The following is an 18671-nucleotide window of genomic DNA, read 5'->3' on the forward strand; positions in this document are numbered from 1 at the left end:
TAGTTTGCATCACTTAGATATAATAAAGAAAATGTTAATCAAATGAAATCAGTTGATTTTGATATATTTTTATACCAAAAAGAAATCTAAAAAAAGAAATAGGAAGAAATGAAAATTAGAAAAAAAATTAATGAAATTACTTACCTCATCAAGGGTAAGAGCAACATGCGTAAATTTATTATTCAGATTTTTAAACATTTTTCAATAAAATCGAATAATTTTATCACCAATTTGTTCTACATTTATCATACAAAAAATGTTACAAATTATCCAATGATATATCACTCTGATAACTGAATTAAATAAAATAGTATTTTGTTTGAAATAAATATAATATTCTTAGGTTTCTATGTTAATTATAATTTATTGTCTAAATTTTGAATTTTATTCCCTTTTTATAATATAATAATTAAGATAAAGCAATTTCATTTAAAGTTTTTCAAATGTATTAAATATCAATAAAATTACTCAAATCGTTAATTTTTTTGATAAATAATTTTTGTTGCAATTTCAAAGGAAAAAAAAAAACAAAAGGAGATTCGCAATAGAAGTTTCAATAAATTTCTTAACTTTATCTATTTCTGGTAAATTTTTTCCATTTTTACTTGAAAACTTTCGAATAAACTAATATGGTTATTTAGACTGGATATTTTAATTATACAGTTAAATCTTTAATTATACAATCGAAAATTAACTACAAAATTACATGTGTTAATTTTATTTAATTTACTAAGAATGATTGCATAAATTTATCAGTTTTAATATTTACAAACTAATTAATTGATCAGTTCTATTATCTCTAACATTATTAATGCCCTTATATTCATAAGCTTATTAGTTTTATCCACAAACTCATTTCAAAATATATTTAAAAAAAATCGAAACCAAAAATTGCTTTAATGTTTTTTTGCGTTTGATAGAAAGGAAAAAAAAATTGAAACTAACATAGAAAACATTGGAAAAATGCAATAATTGATAAGAGAAATCAATTTAACTGTTTAATTTAATAATAACTGAGAATGATTCCGTAAAGCAGGAACATCAGGAAAGCGGTGAATAATGTTTAGATCCACTAACAAGCTTACGCTAAATATAAATTAAAATATATAAGATAATTCTATTTTTAACAATAAATGATAAGGCAAACCTGACTGGTATTGGTCAAAAATCCATCCTATTGAGGGTATACATTTTCAGTTTCAGCTAGCATATATTAATCGTAAAAACTTGAATGCTTAAATTTTCTTAATCTCCTCCTATAAACTGTCACCAAAAAAAAAAAAAAAAACTGTGTTCATTAACAAACTATTTGGCAAATATGTTACTTTTTGGATCGAAATACGGAGATGATACATTTTCTGATGGTCCAATCCAAATATTAATATCGACACTGTCACCAAATGAACAGTAATCGGGAATTATAATATCATCCAAAAGTTCTGGAATTTGATCAAACGATGTTGCATTAAATAACCTGGATCATCTGAGCTCTGCAAATCTTATTAAATCATTTAAATATATTTTTACAAATACTAAGAATCTTTTCTTTTTTCACAATCCTTTTAACAATAAGCAGATCGACATTGTCACATAACTTTAATAGATCTTAATTCTCGACTTATAGCAGCGGTCCTTTCGCCACCTGTCATTTTAACGGATTCAATGACTTTGTTATGTTCATTACAACTGCATTAGTTTTTAATAGTTATTTGTATGTTAAAGACGGAAAAACAAGAAATCAAGCATATGAACTGTACTGCTTCAGGACCAAAAAATACAGATTCCTTCAAAAAAGTAATAACTAAAAATATGCCATATATCACATTCTATTAATTCATCATAACTTGTTAACAGTTACCACCAGCATAACTGTTACCAATCTCAATAGGTACGATGACCAATAAATTTGTTAAAATATGAGAAGCTAGAAGGAAGCTAAGATCAGTAGCATGAGAGTGCATAGGAGTAGTAAGTATAATTATAAATTTGCTTTTTCATAGTTTTTACATAAGAAACAACAAATTATGTTGAAGTTTTTAACATTTATGTAGAAAACCTTTCTAGACAACTATTAATCTTATTTACATTTTCTAAATGCAGGCCACTAATTTACAAGTCTTCTTACAACTACTAGTTTTTTATTTCTATAACATCTCTTCAAAAGACAGTAGCTCGCAAACATCCATAATTTGAGTTCAGTAAAGGAAGTGGTGGTTGCAAAAGCTTTATAGTCTGTAAAAAAAGTAATAATGTGCATATTAATACGAAAGTTCTAGAAAAACTGGCTTACCATTTGAAATTTCAGAAAGCGTAAATCCTTGCAAAAAAGAGTTACTCATCGGAAAGTAAGTCGCCAGTTTTGATAAAGGAGAATGCAAATGAGGGCAAAGTTCGGCAGCGCAAAAAATTTTGCAAAACCACCAACACTACGACCCATTATTACGCCCATATCACAAGCAACATAGATCTAGTCAACATATGACAAAATATACAGAATGTAATAAATATATCAGTTAATACACTTCATAATACTGAAAAGTAAAGCTTAATAGTATAAACATTATCATTATTTTATCAAATACAGTTGGCATCATTAAAACAACAAAAATGCTTACTTCTATTCGCTTCTCTAATTTCAAACATAATACTCTACACATCATAATATTTGTGTAAAAAAAAGTCCCCAAACTTCATCGATCTCTTCATAATAGCCAGTATTCAATTTTTCCCAAACTATTAAGACCAAAAAATTTTTTGTTTACTTCGTGCAAAATTTTATGCTAGAGTTGCTCGAGTGCATTCTTTATAAATTCGAATTAGTAAACAACCAATGACACTTTCTTCTGGCAAGTGTTGCAGATGGACTAGTCTAGGAACATCTTGTGTCTAATCTGTTTCCATGTATTTCATTTTAAAAAACGTAATATTTGATATTTTGAGCTGGAGATTATTTGGCCATGTGAGTAATCGTTGAATGCAAGAGTAACATATTTGGTTTGAGATACTCGATCTAAAACAAAAAAAAAAAAAAAAAAAAAAAAGGTGAAGGTATTCGATCTGTGTCAATTTAAGTGAATCTCACTTATTAACCTAAAAAGCAGAAAAAACCTTATCAACCTTGAATTTATTTTGACCAAAATGAATTTGCAAAAAGGAAGAAAATTTGAAAACTAAGTATACATTAATCATAAAAATAATCAACCTTGAATGACATGATAGTTTTATTCTCGTCATAACAGCTGGATCAAAGCAATCACCTGGTGTATATTTACAATCAGCACCGTCAAATGCAATGTAGGTAACTTCATTCGACGTGGAAAATAAAACATCGTCTGCAAAAAGAAAAAAAAAAATACATTTAAAGTAATATAACTGTCTAAAAGATGGACAAAAGTACTGTAATATAATAAAATATATTAAAAAGTACAACAAAATTATTAAATTCTTCGATTATCGCCAAAATAAATACCAAACATGTAGTATTAATACAAATATAAAGGTACAAATGATTCAGTCCCATCATTACAGATTACAATGTCGATACATTATGCTCAATGGATTATGTACTGAGAAATTCACAGCAATTTTTTATTTGCAAGGTTTTATAGTAAGTCAAATGTAACCAGCATCTCTAAATTCATCTGATGATACCATGAATCCAAGTTGTTCGTAAAACTTTAAAGTATTATGGTATCGATATATTATCAGGAGTTGCCTACTATAGAAACATTGTGCTAACTCGATAGCACGTCGACATGGAAAGGCATTCGATGTAATCAGAAATTTTGAATTTGATGCAATAGTTTACATAAAGCCTGCAAATCCTGATTTAAAAACAATTTTTTATGATTTCCTTCCAGTGTTTTTTAATTCAGAAATTGAAGAAAATGATTGAGAGTCTGGTAAATGTCAAAGCAAATTTTATTTGCAACAAAATAGAAAACAGTTTAAATGAAAATGTTTTATTGAGGTTTTGAATTGTATCCTTTTCTAGTTTAGTTGGAGATGAAATGGATATCATAAATATTAGAAAATATTAGTAGGAAGGGGAGATAATAAATAAAATAAATCACTGCAACAATGGTGTAGATTTTTGAAGTACACTGACATAGCATACTCGGTACCAGCGGCAAGATGTAATAGGAAATATATAGGTACATTAAGTAATAATTCGTGTATTATATGATTTTATCTTCATATATTTGTATCAAGTTGCAAATATATTGTGTGCAGGTGTATTGGTTAGTGAACGAAATGTTTATAGTAGCTAATATCCAGATGTCAAAATCGTTGGCTTATGTTGGGCGTGGAGTCATACCCTAGTTAGCAGCCGTATATAATTAAAGTGTGTTACAGTATTCCTTTTCAGTCATATGTAATTCGGTCATATCGTGCTTTGGTTTGATCGTTTAATTATTCATTTTGAGAGAGGTTTTTGATCGCAGCAGTTGGATATCTGTGTAAATACGTAGGGTAACAGAGAAATAAACCAATTTCTTTATTAGTAGATGTAATAAGACAATATGTTGATAAAGAACATTTGAAATTGAACTCGTCTGGTTCTTGGCAATAAAATTACACACACACTAAAATCTTTTAATAAGGATGATCCTTATATATCAATTATATCTTACATTGTATGTGTTAGGATGTGTTTATAATTAGACATTTTTGTACAAAGGATAAATGATCTTGACATGATAGTAAGTAACTTTAACAATAGGTTTTACAATGGATATTACAAAGAAAAGTACAGTGGGTTGTCTAAATTACATTATGATGGATGGCTATTATAATGAGTTGCAACAGACATTAAATGATAGATGTTCATTGTATATGAATTGATATAAGATCAAAGGTCAGTTAACCATTACGATGAATTGTAAAAAACATGAATAGATTGCTATATTAACATTGTTAACATTTATTTAGTACTTCGCAATGTTAAATCCGCGATATTGGCGAAACAGTCGTTCATAACGAAGCCATTCGAATTTGGCTTAGAATTTCTGGTTTTTTTTCCTTATTTTTTGAATTTCTCATAATAACGAAAAGTGTAGCTCAGCACTGAGAAAAGGCCATGATCTACACAAACGCCATATAGACCATCATTCGACACTTTTTCTAAGCTCGTATTTCGACAATTGTGAACTTCATTAGATTTCTAAACTTATTCTAGATGAATGGCTCAAACTTGACAAATTCGAAGGAAAATATGCATGAAGATTTGGAATCTAGCTCTTGAACTCTTTCTTTTTGATATAGAGTAGCAAGCTTAATTTATGTGATCCTCTAAATTATAGTTGAAAATTTACGCCAAATGGAACCGAATTTGATGATGGGAATTTGTGGAGCGAAAATATGGATTTCTCATGGTTTATTGCAACTAAGTGTAATGCAGTGTTGGATTTGCAAACAATTTTATGGATTTTCTTTCATTTCAAATAATTTCTTTGAGAAATTGATCTTGCCAGTGAACGCAAAAAACGTTCAATGGTAAGATTACAATTATTCTGCTACTAAGCTTTAGTTATTAATTATTAATATTTATTTTATGCAGAAATATGAAGGGATTTTTGGTGAAGTTTTAGTGAAGACGGAATCAGAACTGTAATTAATGGTATTATTTTTGAGTTCGATGTTTCTTTAAGAAATATACTTTTAAGGATGCTGAAATAATACGGAAAATCATTAGAGTCTTTGATGAATGAAGCTAAGCAATGCTATGTAATAGAAAAGGTGCTATGTAACAGAAAAGGTGAATTTAAGCAGTTTTCATGCTGAGAAAAGCTGGAATTTTTGTGAATTACTTTTCGGTTCTCTTTTTTGTATGGCACATTGAATATTGACAAAGGAAAATCTGAGGTTTGGTTTGTGATAGTAAGCTTAGTGGATAAATATTGATTGCTTTAAAGATCAGTAAAAAATCATTAGCATCTTATATTCTTTGGTACCATTAACATAATAAGGAGTAATACTATTTTCAGTTTATTCTCCCGTGTAAAAGAATTAATTACTACAATATTGTTTTAAACAAGCGCGCTGTTGTAAATAGCTTGATTCAAGTATCAGCTGATGAATTGTTGGTTAGTATTGTGAAGTTGCTGATAGCCGAAAAGTTAAGGAATTAATTGTGGTCCGAGTTTATTTGATCCCAGTTGATTGTTATAGATCTGTTCTCTATCTGACATATATTTATTAGCTTTACAAATATTTTTCTGACTTTTATCAAGACGTGATGCTGTTTATTTTTGCTGGAACTCGAAAATTTTAGTTTTAATGTTAATAATGAAAACATGTATTAGTTTTTTGTTGTGCACTACAGTAGAGCTTTTCATACGTGTTACGCCAAAGCCCACTCGCGGTTCTAAAAATATATCGATTTAATATCCTGTCATCAGTTGACAGTATTTCACCTCACCATGAATATTTCACCATGAATGCTTATAGATAATAAAAGGTGTATTCGAGCATGTCTTGCATGAAAAGCATTCCATTTAATTTACTTCCTTGGGTAAAGAAAACTACTAAGTGGAGAAAAAGCTGCTGCTTTCCAATTATTTGCTCTACGATAAACAAGACATTCCATTCGGTCCTTTTTAGGCAACAATTTGTTTGGAAGTAAAAATTACGATGGTTAACAGTGGTAAACAAAATTGGAGTCACAAACGAAATGAGTATCAGTGATCACTTACTCCATGTAAAAGGTGTTCTGCATTTGCGAATTCGTTCTTCAATCAAGAAGTTTGTCTCACCAGTGAGTTCCATTATCCCTTCCTGGAAATTGTGAGCAACATTTCACTTCATTATTCATCTCCTTTACCAGAAGATAGAGTGATTGAAAAAGACGTTTACTCTGCACACTGTCTTGGGAGATTTATTTGAAAGTAATGAGAAGTGATGATTGAAAATCGCTTTATAACAATTTAAGTGACTTGAAAGCTTATAGAAAACGCGATAAAAAAATTGTAGATGTGGAAGTGACAGTAATTTTAAGCAATATAATCTTGTTGGGAAATGATTTATTCTAAGAAAAACGTCATATAGAGTCTTTCTCACTCTTATAATATTTCTCATGCAGTAGTGAAACTTTTTATTTTCGAGTGATGTATAAAATAATGTATTTGATAGTCTGTAGGAAATGCCAGTTTAACTTTGTCAACATTAGCGAGGAATATTAAGGAATTTTAACGAAGTAGATTTAAGAAAATCAAACATGACAAATTCAATTATTCGACTGAAATTTTTATTACTCGACTGAAATGGTGTACTTGAATGGAATTGATAAATAACAATTACATCGATGTGATTTTTAATGCCGCCAAAATCAGCCTAAATCAAGACCGCTGCATTTTAAGACGACATTACACATGCTGCACGATTTTGCAGACACTGGGAAATTATAAAAATAGTTATCAGCTTTGAATAGTAACAAATTAATCAACATTGTCATGTATACAATTCAAAAACTATGATCATACCTTACGATTATGCTACAAAAAACGCTATTGTATTCATAATGACCGATAATACTACACTATTCCCAGTTATCCTAATAGTACATCAAATAATAGCTTGTTGCCTTTTAGTATTACACCTTTCATTTCAATATCTCAAATGCACTTAATTTCAGTACTGACTGCAAAAAAAGTGCTGCAAAAACAGATTTCTCATGAGATAACTTTTTTCCAATTTCAATAGATATTGTGCTCCACACGTCCTTTCCAATTCCAGTCTCCATTATGAAAATTTTCTACGTAAACTTTTCTTAGCCTCCTAGAATTTGCAACAAAACAATCAGTGTCAACAGTTTATTCTTATAATTTGAGTAATGGGACTGTTAACAAAGAAGGCAGATCGGGAAAACAATCGAAATAAAATCACAAATTTTAAAGAAATACACTCAACGATCACAGATAGATATAACTGAAAAGCATCTATACAAAGCAGCAAATGGTAGTATTCATGTTATTTAAAGACAAATAGAGGATCCAGCTCTTTTTCTCCTTCATTTTTCTTAGCGTCTAATTCCCAATCAATTTCAGTTTTAAACATAACAGTTCTGATACTAATAATAATAATAATAATAATAGTGACAATAACAATAATAATTATAGTATAATGAGAATAATAGTAGTAATAATAATAACAACAGTAATGATAATAATAACAATAGCAATAATCTTTCTTCACTTGCTCCTTTAATAATAATATGTTCTCATCACTTGCTCCTTTAATAATAATATGTTCTCATCACTTGCTCCTTTACTGGAATTTTTATCATTAATAATAATATTAAGACGAAATCTCTTCAAACACAAATTTGATCCAAGCAATACACATATGAATTAATGATTCTAAAAATATTCTCCTCTGATTATGAAGGTTAGGAAGGAACAGATACAAGTAGACGGCTTGGAGCGCGCAATAATCAGTAAAATAATACCTTAAAATAAATAATTGGAAAAAATAGTGGTAAAATATCAGTTTATCATTATACCAGAATGTGGAAATTTCCTAGTGAAATCTGTAAAAGCTTTCATCTTTGGATTTATTTAGTAGAAATTATTGGTTTTTGGAAAAACATATCAGTCGATGCAATTCCAAATCACTGCTCGCTTTGGAATTTTGTAATAAAAATGAAAATTTCAATATGAATAGAATTACATAACTATTCTTATTTGATTTGCTTCAAACATGTCGTAGACCAAATCTCCAAGTTTTAGCATATCAGTTCTTCGAGATCTCTTCTTAATGTTTTTAGACAGTTAATTTTTTTAGTTATATGCGACTGGTGCAGCGTTCAATCCAGGCACATTATTATTGTTGAAGGAGTGACGCTGATATCCCCATAGAACTCGATCTTTTAACCTGAAATCATAAAAACGGTAAATACTCATTGCAGAAATCAACTAATTTTTCAGTTCTTTGTATCACCATAAATACTAATCAGAACTAATAATCATCCTTTTTAAATAGAAAAAGAGATGAAATAAAAGAGAGATGTAAGATAAGAATAAAATTTCAAAAAGTGGTTGATAGAGAAGAACTGGAAGTAAGCATAGACGAAATTTGCAGAACCAAAGTTTAGAGATGTATACAAATTAAAGATGTGTCAATAGCAAGAAAGCACCAACATATTAAAAATATTAATATGGCGAATAAATTAAAAGAAGTTGATGCTAAAAAATATTTCAAACAGTGTAATTCTGGCGGGAATAAGCTTATGGAATAGTGAATAGACCCATGTTTACCTGTCATCACCGTATTCGCAAACAATACACTTTTTATTTCGATTAAGTGCCAATAAAACTTGATATGCATGAGATGACTTCATGATTGTGTTATATGTACAATTTCGCAGCAGTACCAAATGCACTTCGAGCCTCTAAAAATTAAATTAAAGCATCTTAAGATTTCAGCAGAAATTCGAATTCCAAAATCCATTATATCTTATACTACCAGCTAAAAGAACATGCTATTGTTATGGTGATTTTTTGACAAAGATTCAGACATCAACAGATAGCATTATTCATAATTGGAGAACTCCTTACATATAAGGACTTGAGTTTTTTGTCGTAATTTCTGAAAGCAACAAGTGGTATAATTTGCTTTCTATAATCGAGAAGAAATCATCAATTTGTGAACTGAGAAACAATAACTACTACTAACAATGGCTTATGCACTGAAATGACAAAACTTACTTCGAGCGTACATTCAACGTCAGGGATATCGGCCATTTTGAAATCAACATTTAAAAATTCGATAGACTGAATTTACCATGCTCTAATGTGAACTATACCACGAAGTAACCGTTGAAAAGTCGGGTAATTGGCCTAAAATCAGTTTTAAGAGTGAAAAAGAACTCATTTGCTCGAAAACGAAAAGATTTATGGATTTAAGCAGAGACAGCAATAGATAGTAAGCAATAGACAATATTATCCTTCTCAAAAAAACAGGCGATTTGAAGTAACCAATAAGTTCAGTGAAATATTCATACAGCGAATGGACGAAGATCGCATCGTGAATGGAACAATAAGATGAATTTACCACTGCTCGTTTTCATAACTGATAAGCGATCAGGTGATAAACCCACTCGATACATAAAATCGACGCCATCCAAGAATTTCTGACCTGATGTTTTCAACAGTAACTTCTCCGTTGCCATTGCAGTTAAACTTTTCACCAGAATCATTTTTTCTCTGTCATTTATTGATATCTAATGACGAATAGCACTAGGTCTAAAAAGACGCATGGATTCCACGAACGACCTGAAAAATCGGACATTTTTTTATGATGGGGAAGGCTAACAGGCTACAGCCTTCTCCATCTTTTCTCATATAAGTAATGAAGCAAATCGTTCAAGTGAAAAATCAGCAGAATACTAACGGACAGAAGTGGTACCAACAAAATGCCATCTAGGATGAAGAGGTAAGGTAAGAAATAATGACAGTGACAGGAATACTAGAGAGAAGAAAAAGAAATTAGTGAATGATAATGCATTGTAAAAGTCAAAACAATGATTCAGAGTACAACAGAAATGGAAAAGGATGAGATCGACCGTAATCCACGGTGATGTAGCGAACTCTCCCTGCACCCTCTCTAGACCAGCCACCGATAACCGATAACACACAGTTTACGAATTGCGCAGTTTTCAAATCGGGGATTTGTGAGCGTTGTTGAATTGTGATGGGCCGCGGTCTACATGACTTATTGCAGCAGCGGGAAGTCTTTATTCCGATTTCCTTTGATATGATTCTATTGCTTAGTGGCATTGTGAAGCATTGGGGATTTCGTCGTTGTTGAAGTTCACTGCTCACTGTGTTGTATGATTACTGCTGATACTCTCTTCATTGATACTTGCTTGTCCATTTCTGGATATACTTTTTTTCTCTTCAGTGCAGTTCCTTTTAGTTTTGAGTATAAGAAGAAAGTGAGTTTTTTTATTTTGGGTGCGGAATATTTGAACTTCCCTGGGGAGAAGGAAAATTTCGATGCATACAATCAGAAATGAGAAACCTCTAGATATAATTTGTCATAACTTTACATATTGGAAAATTTTGTGATCTACTTCGATTAGTGGTGGGATGATGAAAATATTCAGTATTATTAGTAGGTATCATTAAACATATGTCTGATATAATAAAATTATTAGGTCTTAGGATTGTGGAATCGTCGAAGGTTTACGTAGGTTAGTAGGGAATATTAAGTATGCTTTAAATTTCCACTATTATGACTATAAACTCTTTTTCTTTCAGCAGTTTCCTACCTATCTATTTTTTAAAATCTCTTATCATTAGTTACTGCCATTATTTCATAATAAATAGCCAATAGTTAACAGAAATGAATTTACAACTGCAGGCAATAATAGCATACTGATTAGGATGGTACGAAGTGAATGACATACAGTAGTACTATTTTAATGACATTTGATTTATATAGGTAGTGATCAAATGGGATATAGAATAGAAATCAATTAAATAATAATGATATTACGATAGACAACTTTATCATGTATGTATGACATATAAATTCATATTGGATCCTAAGTTTCTAAATTCCTTCTCCTTCATCTTCGCTCATTTGACGCCATTATTTGTCAAGAAACCTTCTATCCTTGTTTTGTTTCATCAATATTTTACAAAATTTAGCAAAAATCTTTCTGACTTTCGACTCATTTAACATTATTCGAGACTGTTCTTGAATTCCTCTTATGGCTTGGTAGAAAACTTGTAAGTCAACTAAATGAAGTAAACTATTTTTTTAACATAATATAAACAAGTTTTTTTCTTTATCTTTTCGCAATATATATAAATAGAGGTTTCAGTTATAAAATTTTTAAATTTCGAGATAGAAATCTGAAGTCTGAATACGGTTACATTTGAAATCTTGAAATTTTGGATTCTCTCCTTAGTTGAGGAACAGTTTACTTTCTCTTGAAATGACTGTTCTAGCTACTCAGGCTCATCTTTTTGCTGGAAGTATAAGCAGAAATAACTGTAAAAATGAAATTCTTTCAAATATAACTGCATGTTTAAAATTATAGCTTTGTGAGGTAAATATTGATTGTTATATCATAAGTTTTGTTTGATACTAATTGCCTGTTGCTTTTCTTCTCAGAAATATTAAAAAGCAATGCAGCATTCTTTTTTTTGCTATATCTAAGTTAATTTTTATTTACTTATCCATATGCATATGTATTTTGTCCCAATAATTTAACTCTTATATTTCATTGCCTTTTCTATTGAATTTATTGTTTAATTCACTATCATTATTATCATTTTCGCACTAATCACGATGACATGCTACCTGATAAATTGTCAATGGTTGTAAACAAATGTATATCTCTGATGCAGCACTTCCTTCCACTTTTATATGTATTATTACTAACCTTCCGTATCAAAGAGGAAAGAAGGGATCCGGTAAAGTTCCGTGATGGTTTGGTAGTACTTCAAGTAGCAATCTTTCGACAAATTTATTCCACATTTGTTATACGTCTAATTTCTTATCATGTAATATCATTAGCACCTCACCGGATGAGACTCAAATTTGCATTATTCTTCAATTCTTCTGTCATGGACCAAAGAGATATAGTGGTGATCCTTGTGTTATCTGGCATGAATTAATCAAAATGTCTTCTTGTGGTCTTGTTATATTGGTAAAGAAATGATATGAGTTAATGAATTAATCAATATGTCTTCCAGTGATCTTGTTTTATCTGTAGAGAAATGGTATGAGTTAATGAAATAATCAAAATATCATCTAGTGATATTGTTATATCTGTAGAGAAATGGTATGAGTTAATGAATTAATCAAAATGTCTTCTAGTGATATTGTTATATTTACAAAGAAGTGGCATGAATTAATCAAAATGTCTTCTAGTGATATTGTTATACCTGTAGAGAAATGGTATGAGTTAATGAATTAATCAAAATGTCTTCTAGTGATATTGTTATATTTGAAGAGAAATTGTATGAGTTAATGAATTAATCAATATCGCTCCTATTGATATTGTTATATCAGTAGAGAAGTGACATGAACTAAAAAAACTGTCTTCTAGTGATATTGTTAAATCTGTAGAGAAATGGTACGAGTTAATGAATTAATCAAAATCTCTTCTAGTGATGTTGTTTTATCTGTAGAGAAATGGTATGAGTTAATGAATAAAAAATGCCTTCTAGTGATATTGTTATATCTGTAGAGAAATGGTAGGAGTTAATGAATTAATCAAAATGTCTTCTAGTGATATTGTTATATTTGCAGAATTTTGGCATGAATTAATCAAAATGTCTTCTTGTGGTCTTGTTATATTGGTAAGGAAATGGTATGAGTTAATGAATTAATCAAAATGTCTTCTAGTGATCTTGTTTTATCTGTAGAGAAATGGTATGAGTTAATGAATTAATCAAAATCTCTTCTAGTGATATTGCTATATCAGTAGAGAAGCGGCATGAATTAACCATGATATGTTCTAGTGATATTGTTATATCAGTGGAGAAGTGACATGAATTAAAAAAACTGTCTTCCAGTGGTCTTGTTATATTGGTAAAGAAATGGTATGAGTTAATGAATTAATCAAATAGTCTTCAATTGATCTTGTTATATTGATAAAGAAATGGTATGAGTTAATGAAATAATCAAAATGTCTTCTAGTGATATTGTTATATTTGCAGAATCATGGCATGAATTAATCAAAATATCTTCTAGTGATATTGTTATATCTGTAGAGAAATGGTATGAGTTAATGAATTAATCAAAATCTCTTCTAGTGATGTTGTTTTATCTGTAGAGAAATGGTATGAGTTAATGAATTAACCAAAATCTCTTCCAGTGATATTGCTATATCAGTAGAGAAGCGGCATGAATTAACCATGATATGTTCCAGTGATATTGTTATATCAGTGGAGAAGTGACATGAATTAAAAAAACTGTCTTCTAGTGATATTGTTAAATCTGTAGAGAAATGGTACGAGTTAATGAATTAATCAAAATGTCTTCTAGTGATATTGTTATACTTGTAGAGAAATGGTATGAGTTAATGAATTAATCAGAATGTCTTCTAGTGGTCTTGTTATATTGATAAAGAAATGGTATGAGTTAATGAAATAATCAAAATGTCTTCTAGTGATATTGTTATATCTGTAGAGAAGTGGTATGAGATAATGATTTAATCAAAATGTCTTCTTGTGATATTGTTATATCTGTAGAGAAATGGTATGAGTTAATGAATTAATCAAAATGTCTTCTGGTGATGTTGTTTTATCTGTAGAGAAATGGTAGGAGTTAATGAATTAATCAAAATCTCTTCTAGTGATGTTGTTTTATCTGTAGAGAAATGGTATGAGTTAATGAATAAAAAATGCCTTCTAGTGATCTGTAGAGAAATGGTATGAGTTAATGAATTAATCAAAATGTCTTCTAGTGATATTGTTATATTGTAGAGAATGGTATGAGCATGAATTAATCAAAATGTCTTCTAGTGATATTGTTATATCTGCAGAGAAATGGTAGAGTTAATGAATTAATCAAAATGTCTTCTAGTGATATTGTTATATCTGAGAAAAATGTATGAGTTAATGAATTAATCAAAATGTCTTCTAGTGATATTGTTATATCTGCTAGAGAAATGGTATGAGTTAATGAATTAATCAAAATGTCTTCTAGTGATATTGTTATATCTGTAGAGAAATGGTATGAGTTAATGAATTAATCAAAATGTCTTCTAGTGATATTGTTATATCTGTAGAGAAATGGTATGAGTTAATGAATTAAATCAAAATATCTTCTAGTGATATTGTTTATCTGTAAGAGAAATGGTATGAGTTAATGAATTAATCAAAATATCTTCTAGTGATATTGTTATATCTGTAGAGAAATGGTATGAGTTAATGAATTAATCAAAATGTCTTCTAGTGATATTGTTATATCTGCAGAGAAATGTAGAGTTAATGAATTAATCAAAATGTCTTCTAGTTGATATTGTTATATCTGTAGAGGAAATGGTATGAGTTAATGAATTAATTAAAAATATCGTCTAGTGATATTGTTATATCTGTAGAGAAATGGTATGAGTTAATGAATTAATCAAAATGTCTTCTAGTGATAATTGTTATATCTGTAGAGAAATGGTATGAGTTAATGAATTTAATCAAAATGTCTTCTAGTGATATTGTTATATCTGCAGAGAAATGTATGAGTTAATGAATTAATCAAAATCAAAATGTCTTCTAGTGATATTGTTATATTATTAATCAAAGAAGTGGCATGAATTAATCAAAATGTCTTCTAGTGATATTGTTATATTGGTAAATAGAAGTGTCAATGAATTAATCAAAATGTCTTCTAGTGATATTGTTATATCTGTAGAGAAATGGTATGAGTTAATGAATTAATCAAAATGTCTTCTAGTGATATTGTTATATCTGCTAGAGAAATGTGATATGAGTTAATGAATTAATCAAAATGTCTTCTAGTGATATTGTTATATCTGTAGAGAAATGGTATGAGTTAATGAAAAAAATCAAAATGTCTTCTAGTGATATTGTTATATCTGTCAGAGAAATGGTATGAGTTAATGAATTAATCAAAATGTCTTCTAGTGATATTGTTATATCTGTAGAGAAATGGTATGAGTTAATGAATTAATCAAAATGTCTTCTAGTGATATTGTTATATCTGTAGAGAAATGGTATGAGTTAATGAATTAATCAAAATGTCTTCTAGTGATATTGTTATATTTACAAAGAAGTGGCATGAATTAATCAAAATGTCTTCTAGTGATATTGTTATATCTGTAGAGAAATGGTATGAGTTAATGAATTAATCAAAATGTCTTCTAGTGATATTGTTATATCTGCAGAGAAATGGTATGAGTTAATGAATTAATCAAAATGTCTTCTAGTGATATTGTTATATCTGTAGAGAAATGGTATGAGTTAATGAATTAATCAATATGTCTTCTAGTGATATTGTTATATCAGTAGAGAAGTGGCATGAATTAATCAAAATGTCTTCTAGTGATATTGTTATATCTGTAGAGAAATGGTATGAGTTAATGAATTAATCAAAATGTCTTCTAGTGATATTGTTATATTTACAAAGAAGTGGCATGAATTAATCAAAATATCTTCTAGTGATATTGTTATACCTGTAGAGAAATGGTATGAGTTAATGATTTAATCAAAATGTCTTATAGTGATATTGTTATATCTGTAGAGAAATTGTATGAGTTAATGAATTAATCAATATCGCTTCTATTGATATTGTTATATCGGTAGAGAAGTGATATGAATTAAAAAAACTGTCTTCTAGTGGTATTGTTAAATCTGTAGAGAAATGGTACGAGTTAATGAATTAATCAAAATCTCTTCTGGTGATGTTGTTTTATCTGTAGAGAAATGGTAGGAGTTAATGAATTAATCAAAATCTCTTCTAGTGATGTTGTTTTATCTGTAGAGAAATGGTATGAGTTAATGAATAAAAAGTGCCTTCTAGTGATCTGTAAAGAAATGGTATGAGTTAATGAATTAATCAAAATGTCTTCAATTGATCTTGTTATATTGATAAAGAAATGGTATGAGTTAATGAATTAATCAAAATCTCTTCTAGTGATATTGTTATATCAGTAGAGAAGTGGCATGAATTAATCAAAATGTCTTCTAGTGATATTGTTATATTTACAAAGAAGTGGCATGAATTAATCAAAATGTCTTCTAGTGATATTGTTATATCTGTAGAGAAATGGTATGTGTTAATGAATTAATCAATATCGCTTCTATTGATATTGTTATATCAGTAGAAAAGTGACATGAATTAAAAAAACTGTCTTCTAGTGATATTGTTAAATCTTTAGTGAAATGGTACGAGTTAATGAATAAAAAATGCCTTCTAGTGATCTGTAGAGAAATGGTATGAGTTATCGAATTAATCGAAATGTCTTCTAGTGATATTGTTATATTTGCTGATATATGGCATGAAATAATCAGAATGTCTTCTAGTGATATTGTTGTTATATTTACAAAGAAGTGGCATGAATTAATCAAAATGTCTTCTAGTGGTCTTGTTATATTGGTAAAGAAATGATATGAGTTAATGAATTAATCAAAATGCCTTCTAGTGATATTGTTATACCTGTAGAGAAATGGTATGAGTTAATGAAATAATCAAAATCTCTTCTAGTGATGTTGTTTTATCTGTAGAGAAATGGTATGAGTTAATGAATTAATCAAGATGTCTTCTAGTGATAATGTTATATTTGCAGAATTATGGCATAAATTAATCAAAATGTCTTCTAGTGGTATTGTTATACCTGTAGAGAAATGGTATGAGTAAATGAAATAATCAAAATCTCTTCTAGTGATGTTGTTTTATCTGTAGAGAAATGGTATGAGATAATGAATTAATCAAAATGTCATCTAGTGATATTGTTATATTTAGAAACAAGTGGCATGAATTAATCAAAATGTCTTCTAGTGATATTGTTATACCTGAAGAGAAATGGTATGAGTTAATGAATTTATCAAAATGTCTTCTAGTGATATTGTTATATGCAGAGAAATGGTAGAGTTAATGAATTAATCAAAATGTCTTCTGATATTGTTATATCTGTAGAGAAATGGTATGAGTTAATGATTTAATCAAAATGTCTTCTTGTGATATTGTTATATCTGTAGAGAAATGGAAGGAGTTAATGAATTTATCAAAATGTCTTCAATTGATCTTGTTATATTTACAAAGAAGTGGCATGAATTATTCAAATGTCTTCTAGTGTTATTGTTATATCTGTAGAGAAATGGTATGAGTTAATGAATTAATCAAAATGCCTTCTAGTGATATTGTTATATCAGTAGAGAAGTGACATGAACTAAAAAAACTGTCTTCTAGTGATATTGTTAAATCTGTAGAGAAATGGTACGAGTTAATGAATTAATCAAAATGTCTTCTAGTGGTCTTGTGATATTGGTAAAGAAATGATATGAGTTAATGAATTAATCAATATGTCTTCTAGTGATCTTGTTTTATCTGTAGAGAAATGGTATGAGTTAATGAAATAATCAAAATCTCTTCTAGTGATATTGTTATATCTGTAGAGAAATGGTAGGAGTTAATGAATTAATCAAAATGTCTTCTAGTGATATTGTTATATCTGCAGAGAAATGGTATGAGTTTATGAATTAATCAAAATGTCTTCTAGTGATATTGTTATATTTAGATAGATGTGGCATGAATTAATCAAAATGTCTTCTAGTGATATTGTTATATTTAGATAGAAGTGGCATGAATTAATCAAAATGTCTTCTAGTGATATTGTTATATCTGTAGAGAAATGGTATGAGTTAATGAATTAATCAAAATCTCTTCTAGTGATATTGTTATATCAGTAGAGAAGTGGCATGAATAAAAAAACTGTCTTCTAGTGATATTGTTAAATCTGTAGTGAGATGGTACGAGTTAATAAATAAAAAATGCCTTCTAGTGATCTGTAGAGAAATGGTATAAGTTATCGAATTAATCGAAATGTCTTCTAGTGATATTGTTATATTTGCTGATTTATGGCATGAAATAATCAAAATGTCTTCTTGTGATATTGTTATATCTGTAGAGAAATGGTATGAGTTAATGAATTAATCAAAATGTCTTCAAGTGATATTGTTATATTTAGTAAGAAGTGG

At 29.1% G+C, this 18671-nt stretch overlaps 2 protein-coding genes across 2 annotated transcripts; both read right to left on the bottom strand.

The window, feature by feature from the left end:
- Window positions 1-1305: 1305 nt before the first annotated feature.
- Bm17199 (Uncharacterized protein) lies at window positions 1306-3654 on the bottom strand (the record flags this gene model as incomplete). The annotated part of the gene is made up of 3 exons (XM_043082993.1): window positions 1306-1474; window positions 3203-3332; window positions 3624-3654. The coding sequence occupies 3 exons, from the start codon at window positions 3652-3654 to the stop codon at window positions 1306-1308; spliced, it is 330 nt and encodes a 109-aa protein (XP_042938927.1).
- Window positions 3655-8777: 5123 nt separating this feature from the next.
- Window positions 8778-9740, bottom strand: Bm5040 (Uncharacterized protein; the record flags this gene model as incomplete). Its single annotated transcript, XM_001896108.2, has 3 exons — window positions 8778-8871; window positions 9255-9388; window positions 9705-9740. The coding sequence occupies 3 exons, from the start codon at window positions 9738-9740 to the stop codon at window positions 8778-8780; spliced, it is 264 nt and encodes an 87-aa protein (XP_001896143.2).
- Window positions 9741-18671: the final 8931 nt, after the last annotated feature.

This window comes from Brugia malayi (genome assembly GCF_000002995.4).
Source record: "Brugia malayi strain FR3 genome assembly, contig: Bm_063, whole genome shotgun sequence".
NCBI lineage: Eukaryota > Metazoa > Nematoda > Chromadorea > Rhabditida > Onchocercidae > Brugia > Brugia malayi.